Source organism: Megalobrama amblycephala, linkage group LG23 (assembly GCF_018812025.1).
Source record: "Megalobrama amblycephala isolate DHTTF-2021 linkage group LG23, ASM1881202v1, whole genome shotgun sequence".
NCBI lineage: Eukaryota > Metazoa > Chordata > Actinopteri > Cypriniformes > Xenocyprididae > Megalobrama > Megalobrama amblycephala.
This window is the reverse complement of record NC_063066.1, coordinates 23292596-23303964: the sequence shown is the minus strand read 5'-3', so window position 1 is coordinate 23303964 and position 11369 is coordinate 23292596. Positions and strand designations below refer to the sequence as shown.

Here is an 11369-nt window from a genome sequence, read left to right as displayed (position 1 = left end):
TTAGCTGTAAGATTATAGTAGTCTTGTGGACTGGTACAGCTGAGATAGTGTGATGTGAATGATTATGTAATTAGCAGAGATAATGGAGTCACACTGTGATAATCTTAACAGAAGAATGAAGCATTATACTCTAAAGAGAAGCCCAGGAAGAGCCATCAATGTAATAACTCAGGATGTCTGGTCAGAGCAACCTGTTCTCTTTTTGACAGGTATCCAGAATCATAATAATTACCCGTGGAGCCGTGAATTCCATAAGTAACATGTAAATGGAACTTAAAGGGTTCACGATGTGTCTCTCAATGAATGATTGCAAGTTTCACTGAGTAAGAGTCTGTCAGAGCAGAAATTCAATAAACATAGTGTGCTCAGAAGGGATAATAGCTCTGTCTTTCATGGATAACCTTTAATGGAAGAGATTCTGCATGCAGAATTTGTTAAAAAAAGGGACAAAAAGAGAGACTGCAAGAGAAAGGGCCACATTTCTGTCTGAGTGAATACTCATCTATCTCGTTTTTTGTGGGAAACTGAGACGTGATGGATAAAATGTCACCCACGAATAAGGTAAGCTGGAACTAACCGATATTTTACAAGTGCTTATCTGCAGTTACATGACAACAGGGTCCAGAATGAAATGAAAACTGTTTTGCTGTTTTGCCACACCTGCCACACAAGGAATAAAAAAAAAAAAATGACAACTGTGTTTTGCAATTATTTAATTAAATCGAAATTTTAGTCTATTTAGCTGTTTTCCTGATATATTTGTGATTTTTGGGTGGTATTTTGTGTTATTTGTATTTTTTGGTGGTATTTTGGGTTAAAATTATGAAAACTACATTACCATGGTAAATACACAATACTAACATGAACTGTTAAAGGAACACTCCACTTTTTTTTTTTGAAGATAGGCTCATTTTCCAACTCCCCTAGAGTTAAACATCCAGGCGGATTGGCGCCAATGTCCCTTTCCTATGCTTCACCCCAAGGCAAAGGGTCTGGCTGCCTATCCATGACCTCCAGGTCCTGTACAAGAAACTCAGTCCCAGGTATGTCGGCCCTTTCAAAATTATCAGTCAGATTAACCCTGTAACATACAAACTCTTGCTTCCTTCTAATTCCTCTTCTCTGCCTTCTCTGCCTTCTCTGCGTTTTCGAATCCGTTCAGCCGATCTCTGGGTCTGGCGGTAACACTTTTAGCATAGCTTAGCATTGTTCATTGAATCTGATTAGACCGTTAGCATCTCACTCAAAAATGACCAAAGAGTTTCAATATTTTTCCTATTTAAAACTTGACTCTTCTGTAGTTACATCGTGTACTAAGACCGACGGAAAATGAAAAGTTGCAATTTTCTAGGCCGATATGGCTAGGAACCATACTCTCATTCTGGCGTAAAATAATCAAGGAACTTTGTTGCCGTACCATGGCTGCCGTACCAATGATATTACGCGGTGCCTGTGACCCCCTGTTTGCACAGGTAGCGTGCTTTGCAACCATGGAGACATTTGTGAGAGACGCAGCATAATATCATTGCGCCTGCTGCAACTCTTTGGTCATTTTTAAGCGAGATGCTAATGGTCTAATCAGATTCAAGGAACTATGCTAAGCTATGCTAAAAGTGGTACCGCCAGACCCAGAGATTGGCTGAATGGATTTGAAAACAGTAAAACTCAACTGTTTAACTCTAGGGGAGTTGGAAAATGAGCTTATTTTCAAAAAAAGTGGAGTGTTCCTTTAATAAAAAAATATGTACACTGATTCTGATGAATGAAATGAAATGAAATGAAATGAAATCATACCTGCTTCCAGATCATTCCCAGCTAACAAACGACGTACAAGTCATTTAACTTACCGGTACTTTTTGTTAATTTCATGACTTGACAACATAACTATGACACTGAATGCTCATAATTATTTCTTTCTTTATATATAGTGAAGTGAAATGCAGAACGCTCCTCCAAATCTGCGCACGCTGTGAGCACAATACAATGTCTGACAGGACAGGACAGGAAAGTTGTGAGGTGAGAGTAATTCTGAGTAATTTCTGAGGTACTGTAGCCAAGTAGCTGTGCTTTGCATCTGGGTCCTAATCCCCATTTATTTTGCTGGCTGATTAGACATTCTCCCTAACATAAATGTATGAAAGAAAAAAAAAATAATAATAATAAATAAATATATATATAAATATATATATATATATATATATATATATATATATATAATATAGTAATGTCTATTCCCTCTGTACAGTGTGTTTTATTTGAGAAGCTGTAGTCTATGAACAGCCCAGAACCACATGATAATGGGCTTGTACTATACCAGAGACTTCGGCAGGATCTGTTGCTGTGATTGAGATGGAGGCTAATTTTAGCTGCCAAGCCCTGAGAAGACCAGTTCCTTTCAATCTGCTATCTGACACATCAATATTAAGAATGCACAGAACCTCACAGTTATGTGTTTCAACTGTCCTGAAGCAGTGGGCAAATCTGAATTAAATCATAAAAATAGACCCATTGAAACACGACGGCTAAAAGAGCTGACTTTCATGGCCTGATGGGTTTTTGTGAGCATGCAGAAGAGTTCTGTAGACCTCATTGTGGAGCAACTTGTGGAAAAAACAATGAGTTGTGAAGCACTGTGTTTACCTTTTTAGTACTAGGTTGCTAAACATGCTTGTGACTAAAAAACATGGTTTGTGACTAAAAAATTTCGGGATATGGTTCAGTGCTATTGTTTTTTTCATAGGGGTGTTGTAATTTCTCAATTGGGCTTCATTGGGCTTTCTTGGGATGGTGAATGTAAATTGAAGTCAAATATAGTTATTAGCAACATATCTATTTGTGGTAGAGATGTGAACATTTTAACAGCTGCTACAGTAGGTGCAAATACTGGTTACATTTCGGCTTTACAAAAGCAGTGAAATACAACAACAAACTCAGCACTGGGACTGTAAACTCCAAAACAACTTGACTTGCAGTCACTGAGACTGTGCAAAAATATCTATTAGCACATTAAATCTAATTGAATGAGTCTATATAAGTATAGAATAATTGTACTTCTATAAGTCTGTCATTTATTTCATCTAAATGGGGAGACGTCATATATTAGTGTCACACTATCTTTGTTTTAAGCCTAGCATGTTTAAACTATCTTCTTAAGCACCTCAGTCACTTGATTTATTCAATTTCCCCAAATCCCCAGAATCAAGTGAAAACAAAAATAACCAAATTTCTTTCAGGACCTCTTCTGTCAAAGATAATTGACACGTTTGGATTGGTGGTATGGTTCTCTGCTCTGTGCAAAAACTCCAAGGTCCATCCATGCAGGCTTGCATGGATAAGAGCAGGAAGTGCAATGAGTTTACTAGACTGTTAAGGTTAGGGTTAGTGTTAGTATAATAAGTTGGCATGTACTTGCAGAGTTATTTATAGTCAGAAGAATGTCTGTTGGTGAGCATCAAAATAAAGTGTTAGCAGATATTAAGCAGACAGTCTACTAATACTCTAAAGAAAGTGTTACATCCTCACCCCGATCATTACAAGAGGGAACCATCTCCCAAATTCTGAACCTTTGTCCAACCTGTACCTTGTTACCCTCATCAGCCTCCATATTTCAGGACCTGGCCTTTCCCTTTACAAAGTCTAGTATCTTAACAGTGCATTTCTGAGTATTATTTCCACTGCTGTGTTTACCATGTATGACCTTGCTTCACTTGTGTTCTCCCCTTTGCCTTTCGTTTTGGATTTGTTCGCCTGGTTGGACTATCCTACTGGTTTGAACCCTCACCTGTCTTTTGACCCTGTCTTCGTGTTTGCTGATTAAATACTCTGCACATTGATCCTGCTGTGCCTCCTGAGTCTTCCTTGTTACAGAGGACTTCGCCATCAACCGATCCAGCGGAGTCTTCTGCAGGGAACTTCTTTCTGGTGGACCTCTCTATCCTTGGACTTTTCCTCGGTCATACAGAACTGTGCAACCTGTGCCCAAGTGAAAACACTAAAACAACTCCATGCTGGTCTTCTTCATCCCTTGCCCATACCTCATCGGCCATGGTCTTACCTGGGGAGTACATACCAAAGTAACACCACCATACTAGTAATCATCAGTCGGTTCTCTAAAGCTTGTTGCCTCATTCCCCTCCTCAAGTTACCTTCAGCCCTGGAAACCACCGAAGCTCTCTTCCACTTTGTGTTTTGCTTCTTCATGCTGCCAGAAGACACTGCCTCTAATTGAGGACCCAAGTTAATTTCTCGAGTCTGGAAAGCTTTCTGTGAACTCCTCAACATCAACATGTGCCTCACCTCCTGGTATCACCCACAGTCCAATGGGCAGGTAAAGCAGCTCAATCAGGAGACTGGCCCTTTCCTACAAACCCACTGTAGCCAAAACCAGTATGACTGGAGTCGTTTTTTTACCCTGGGCAGAGAATGCGCAAAACTCCTTCAGCAAACTCTCCACGGGCATGACCCCATTTGGGTGTTGTCACGGTTCATGGGTTCACTTACTCACCCTCTTGTGGTTGTGGTGTGTTGCCTGTGGTTACTGATTGTGTGGGCGTCACCCACCTGTTTGATTGTGATGTGTTGCCAGCCGTGTCTTGTTCTGTGTTTACTATATCTTGTGCGTGTCTACATGGTGTCTTTGTCAGTTCGTTGCAGGCTGTCCCGGTGTCGTGTGTTCCGTGTTTCACTTCCCGTTTCCTGGATTTCTGGACTATCGTCTTGTGCCCGCGTCTGGGTTGGATTATCCTTTGTTTCTGATACCCGCTGCAGCCCTGCGCCACCCTGTTCGTCTGCCTCCGCACGCCATTGCTTCAGCACGCCTCAGTCACTGCAACGTTTGCCCATTTGGAGTGAAGTTATTGTACAGCGTATTCTGTCAATAAATATTGTTTTACTTGCACTTGGATCATCTCTCCGTGTTCATTTCCTGACAGAACGAACTGTCCAAGAATGGATCCAGCAAGGTCGTCAGATCTTCAGGAGTATTTGAGCAAGAGCGCTCAACGGATGGATCAGCAAGACGAGCAGGTGATGGCCACTGCTCGTGCCGTGCAAGCGTTGGTGGCGCAGGTGGCCGAGCTCTCGACCCAGGTAGTACATCTTTCATCTCCCACTGAGGGAAGCATTATGGACTGGGATCTGGCGATACGTTTGCACATTCCTATTCGCCCTCTGGGTCGCGCCATATCTGTTTTCGCTCTCAACGGACAGAAATTACCCACCATCACACACGCCACGGAGTCCATAACCGTCATCATTTCCGGTAATCATACTGAACTGCTGTCATTTTACCTCTCCAGATCTGTTCATCATCCCATCGTCCTGGGGCATCCATGGCTGGTGGAACACAAGCCCAGGATCGAGTGGGGCCAGGGATCCATGGCGGAGTGGAGTCAGCATTGTCATGCGTCTTGTTTGTTGTCTGCGTGTTCTTCTGTGTCTCGTTCTGTGTTGCAGGAGGAGTCGGTGAACCTGTCAAACGTGCCCCAGGAGTACCTCGACCTGAAGGAAGTGTTCAGTAAGTCCCAGGCTGCTTCTCTTCCTCCGCATCGTCCCTATGACTGTGCCATAGACTTAGTTCCAGGGTCTTCTCCGCCTAAAGGCAAGTTATATTCACTTTCTAGTCCTGAAAGGGAGGTCATGGAGAAATATATTTCTGATTCTCTGGCAGCTGGGATCATCCGCCCTTCCTCGTCTCCCGCGGGGGCAGGTTTTTTTTCGTGGGTAAGAAGGATGGGTCCCTGCGGCCGTGCATTGATTACAGAGGACTGAACAACATCACGGTAAAGAATACTTATCCTTTGCCGTTGATGTCTTCTGCCTTTGAACGGTTGCAGGGCGCATCTCTATTCACGAAATTGGACCTGTGCAACGCTTATCATTTGGTCCGCATTAGGGAGGGGGATGAGTGGAAGACGGCTTTTAACACCCCTAGAGGGCACTTTGAATACTTGGTTATGCCTTTCGGCCTTTCCAACTCGCCCGCCGTCTTCCAAGCACTCGTCAATGACGTGTTGAGAGATATGGTCGATCAGTTCATATATGTCTACCTGGACGACATATTGATATTTTCTTCTTCTCTCCAGGAACATGTGCAACACGTCAGGCGAATGCTCCAGAGACTGTTAGAGAATGGGCTTTTTGTCAAGGTGGAGAAGTGCGTGTTCCATGCACAGTCAGTTCCATTTTTGGGGTACATCGTGTCGTCCGAGGGGGTGCGCATGGATCCTGACAAGGTTAAGGCTGTGGTGGATTGGCCAATTCCAGATTCCCGCAAGGCCCTGCAGAGGTTTTTGGGATTCGCCAATTTTTACCGCCGTTTTATTCACAATTTCAGCCAACTAGCCGCTCCTCTGACTGCCTTGACCTCCCCCGCAATGGCGTTCAGGTGGTCAGATGCAGCTGAGGCTGCATTCTTCAACCTCAAGAGCCGCTTCGTTTCGGCTCCCATTCTTGTCGCCCCTGATCCTTCACGTCAGTTTGTAGTGGAGGTTGATGCATCAGAGGTGGGGGTAGGTGCAGTTCTATCCCAGCGCTTCGCAGCGGACAATAAGATGCATCCTTGTGCGTTTTTTTCACATTGTTTAACCGCTGCCGAACGCAATTACGACATTGGTAACAGGGAGCTGCTGACGGTCAAATTAGCTTTGGAAGAGTGGCGTCACTGGTTGGAGGGTTCGGTGGTACCTTTCATCGTCTGGACTGTTCATAAGAACCTTGAATACATCAGATCCGCTAAACGACTAAACTCTAGGCAGGCTCGGTGGGCTCTTTTTTTCGGTTGTTTTGATTTTTCTCTATCTTACTGTCCCGGGTCCAAAAACATCAAGCCCGATGCATTATCTCGTGTTTTTGATCGTTCCGAGCGCCCGTCCACTCCCGAGTGTATTCTTCCTGAGAGACTTATTGTCTCTTCACTCACATGGGAGGTCGAGTCGAAGGTCCGCACGGCCTTAGAAGGGGTAACGCCTCCGCCCGGGTGCCCACCGAGTCGGTTATTTGTGCCAGAGGAGTTACGTTCAGACGTTATCCGATGGGGCCACAATTCAAATCTGGCTTGTCATCCAGGGGTTAGTCGTACCAATTTTTTGGTCAAATAATGATTCTGGTGGCCCTGCATGGCTCGCGACGTTTGCAATTTTGTTTTGGCTTGCTCTGTCTGCGCTCGTGGTAAGACTTCCTTCAACCGCTGTCTGTCCCTTCGAGACCCTGGTCCCACATAGCGCTAGATTTCGTCACAGGCCTCCCTCCTTCACAGGGCAATACGGTGATTTTGACCGTAGTGGACCGGTTCTCGAAGGCGGCACATTTCATCCCCTTGCCCAAATTACCTACTGCCAAGGAGACAGCGGTTACTGTCATTAATCACGTCTTCCGTATCCATGGCCTCCCAGTAGACGTGGTTTCTGACAGGGGATCCCAATTTACCTCCAAATTCTGGAAGGAGTTTTGTCGTTTACTGGGGGCGACGGTTAGTTTGTCATCTGGGTTTCATCCCCAGACGAACGGGCAAGCTGAGAGAGCCAACCAGGATTTGGAGAGAATGTTGCGATGTCGGGTTGCTCAGAATCCTTCCTCCTGGAGTCAGCAGCTTCCTTGGGTGGAGTACGCGCACAACTCGTTACCAGTGTCGGCTACGGGCCTGTCGCCTTTTCAGTGTAGTCTAGGTTACCAGCCACCTGTTTTTCCCAGTCTGGAATCCGAAGTCGCGGTCCCCTCCGCTCACGCCTTCGTCCAGAGGTGTCGTCACACGTGGAGAGGAGCCCGAGAGACTCTTCTTCAGGTGGGAGCGCGCACCAAGGCCCAGGCCGATCGCCACCGGCTGAAGCCTCCCGTATACGTTGTTGGTCAAAAAGTGTGGCTTTCATCCAAGAACATTCCGCTCCGCTCCGTGAGTAACAAGTTAGCACCCAAATTCATTGGCCCGTTTACGGTCACCAAAATTCTTAGCCCGGTGACTGTCCGCCTCAAATTGCCACCAGCGTACTGCAGAATTCATCCCGTCTTTCACGTATCTAAGATTAAACCTGTTTTTCATTCTAACATTAATCCGCCGGTTCCGGTTCCTCCCCCGCCGCGACTCGTAGATGGGGAACCTACTTATTCGGTCCGTCGTATCTTGGACGCTAGGCGGAGGGGACGCGGATTCCAGTACTTGGTGGACTGGGAAGGTTACGGTCCGGAGGAGAGGAGTTGGGTTCCTGCCAGAGACATCCTGGATCACTCTCTTATTGATGATTACTATCAACAGGTAGGCTCTCCTGAGAGCGCCAGGAGGCGCTCGTAGGAGAGGGGTTACTGTCACGGTTCATGAGTTCACTTACTCGCCCTCTTGTGGTTGTGGTGTGTTGCCTGTGGTTACTGATTGTGTGGGCGTCACCCACCTGTTTGATTGTGATGTGTTGCCAGCCGTGTCTTGTTCTGTGTTTACTATATCTCGTGCGTGTCTACATGGTGTCTTTGTCAGTTCGTTGCAGGCTGTCCCGGTGTCGTGTGTTCCGTGTTTCACTTCCCGTTTCCTGGATTTCTGGACTATCGTCTTGTGCCCGCGTCTGGGTGGATTATATGAACTGTCATCTTGTGCCCGCGTCTGGGTTGGATTATCCTTGGTTTCTGATACCCGCTGTAGCCCTGCGCCACCCTGTTCATCTGCCTCCGCACGCCATTGCTTCAGCACGCCTCAGTCACTGCAACGTCTGCCCATTTGGAGTGAAGTTATTGTACAGCGTATTCTGTCAATAAATATTGTTTTACTTGCACTTGGATCCTCTCTCCGTGTTCATTTCCTGACAGGTGTGTATTAGGATAAAACCCCCCTTCTTCCCCTGGTCTGAAGAGTCAGCTGATCTTCCCTCCGAGGACCACTGGATACATCGGAGCAATCAGGTCTGGAATGTTGCCCACATTCATCTGCAACGAGCTGTCCTTCAACAAAAGATCCAGGCGGATTGGCGCCAATGTCCCTTTCCTATGCTTCACCCCTGTCACGATCATTACTGGGAGTGCCCTTGTCTGCCACCAGAGGGCACTCCGACCCTGACTGTTTCCATCCTGGACTTTGGTTTTCACCCCACGAACTACATTACCCATACTCACCTCGTGGACTCATTATCCTTGTTTCATTGCACCCAGCTGTCTTGTGTTTGTTCATTAGTGTCTGTCTATTTATACCTGCTTTGTCTCTGCTCTGGTCATGGTGTCTTCATTCTTGGTTCCAGAGTCTCTGTTTTGGTTTGCTTTGTGTTTTCGTTCATGTCATTGTTTTGTTTGAACTGTCTCCCTGGATTTTTGACCATTGCCTGCCAAGGATTACGTTTCTGGATTTCCCCAATAAATACCTGCAATTGGACCTACCCTGTTTTTCTTCGTGTGTGCCGTGACAGAAGACACCATCACCTAAGGATCCAACAGGATGGGAATCTTTATCACTCCTACAACCACTGTGGAGGAACGGATGGCTCGCCTGGAGAACTTAACCATCCTGAGGCAACAGGGCAGAGAGGTGGGTGGTTTGGCACAATTGTTTTGGACCCTAGCGGTAGGGCTGGGATATAGTGATGTTGCTCTGAAGGAAATTTTTAATATATGCCTGGATGACCCTCTGCCTCAGTGGGAGTTGAAGGGTCTTCAGATCCTGGATTTCTGGGGCTTCATCAAATATCTCGGTTTTAGAAGCCAGTGGGCTATACCTGGTCACCCTGTACCCTACCGTAGAGACTTTCCAGAAACCACAGAGGAGGTGAGCACTGAACCTCTGCTTCACCCCGGTAAAAGGAGGAGGAGGAGAAGGAAGAAGGCTTCCTTCATCATTCAAGGCCTGGAGTCCGCTCCAGCCAGTGAGTCCGCTCCAGCCAGTGAGTCCACGCCAGAGCCCGCTCCAGCCAGTGAATCCACTCCAGAGCCCGCTCCAGCCAGTGAGTCCACTTCAGAGCCCGCTCCAGCTAGTGAGTCCGCTCCAGCCAGTGAATCCACTCCAGAGCCTGCTCCAGCCAGTGAGTCCGCTCCAGCCAGTGAGTCCACTCTAGAGCCGGCTCCAGCCAGTGAGTCCACTCCAGAGCCCGCTCCAGCCAGTGAGTCCACTTTGGGTGAGCCACCGCCTCACCCTCATAAGCGGAGGAGAAGGAGGAAAAGGGCTTCCTCCGTCCTACAAGGCCTGGAGACCACTCTGGTGGTTGTTCGTGGGTTACCGAAGTGCCTTGCCCTGCCGGCGCGACCGAAGCGCCTTGCCCTGCCGCCTGAGCAGCCCGAGCCTGCTGCCATCACCGAGCTGTCCGCTCTCCCTGATACGGCCACGGAGGCCGTCACTGAGCTGCCCGGTCTCCCTGATACGGCCACGGAGCACCCTTGGTCTGCCCTGCCGCCACTGCCCAGATCTTCTGTCCTGCCGCCGTCATCCAAGCCTTTTGCCCTGCCGCCGCCGCCCAGGTTTTCTGCCTTGCCGCCACTGCCCAGGCCATCTGAACTGCTGGAATCTGCCTGGTCAGTTCCTCTGGCACCACCCTGGCAATCAGCCAGGACTCCAGACCCGCTGGAACCAGCCTGGTCAGTTCCTCCAGCGCCACCCTGGCACTCAGCCAGGATTCCAGACCCGCTGGAACCAGCCTGGTCAGTTCCTCCAGCACCATTCTGGCTCTCAGCCAGGACTCCAGACCCGCTGGAACCAGCCTGGTCAGTTCCTCCAGCGCCACCCTGGCTCTCAGCCAGGACTCCAGACCCGCTGGAACCAGCCTGGTCAGTTCCTCCAGCACCGCCCTGGCTATCTGTTGGGCACCCTGGATCTGGCCCGCCATCCCTCCCCCTCCTCCTCCTGTCCACCTCCCTCCTGAGTTTTTGTGTTTTTGTTTTTGTGTGTCTGGTGGAGCGTCTGGTAGCCGCTCCTTTGAGGGGAGGTAATGTCACGATCATTACTGGGAGTGCCCTTGTCTGCCACCAGAGGGCACTCCGACCCTGACTGTTTCCATCCTGGACTTTGGTTTTCACCCCACAAAGTACATTACCCATACTCACCTCGTGGACTCATTATCCTTGTTTCATTGCACCCAGCTGTCTTGTGTTTGTTCATTAGTGTCTGTCTATTTATACCTAGTTTGTCTCTGCTCTGGTCATGGTGTCTTCATTCTTTGTTCCCGAGTCTCTGTTTTGGTTTGCTTTGTGTTTTCGTTCATGTCATTGTTTTGTTTGGACTGTCTCCCTGGATTTTTGACCATTGCCTGTTATAAGGATTATGTTTCTGGATTTCCCCAATAAATACCTGCAACTGGACCTACCCTGTTTTTCTTCGTGTGTGCCGAGACAACCCCAAGGCAAAGGGTTTGGCTGCCTATCCATGACCTCCAGGTCCTATACAAGAAACTCAGTCCCAGGTATGTCGG

At 47.6% G+C, this 11369-nt stretch overlaps 1 protein-coding gene across 1 annotated transcript; it reads left to right on the top strand.

The window, feature by feature from the left end:
• Window positions 1–5026: 5026 nt before the first annotated feature.
• On the top strand, window positions 5027–8784 carry LOC125259228. The gene is made up of 2 exons (XM_048176707.1): window positions 5027–5515; window positions 8465–8784. Exons 1-2 carry the CDS (start codon window positions 5029–5031, stop codon window positions 8737–8739), a joined length of 762 nt encoding a protein of 253 aa, XP_048032664.1. The 5' UTR covers window positions 5027–5028; the 3' UTR covers window positions 8740–8784.
• Window positions 8785–11369: the final 2585 nt, after the last annotated feature.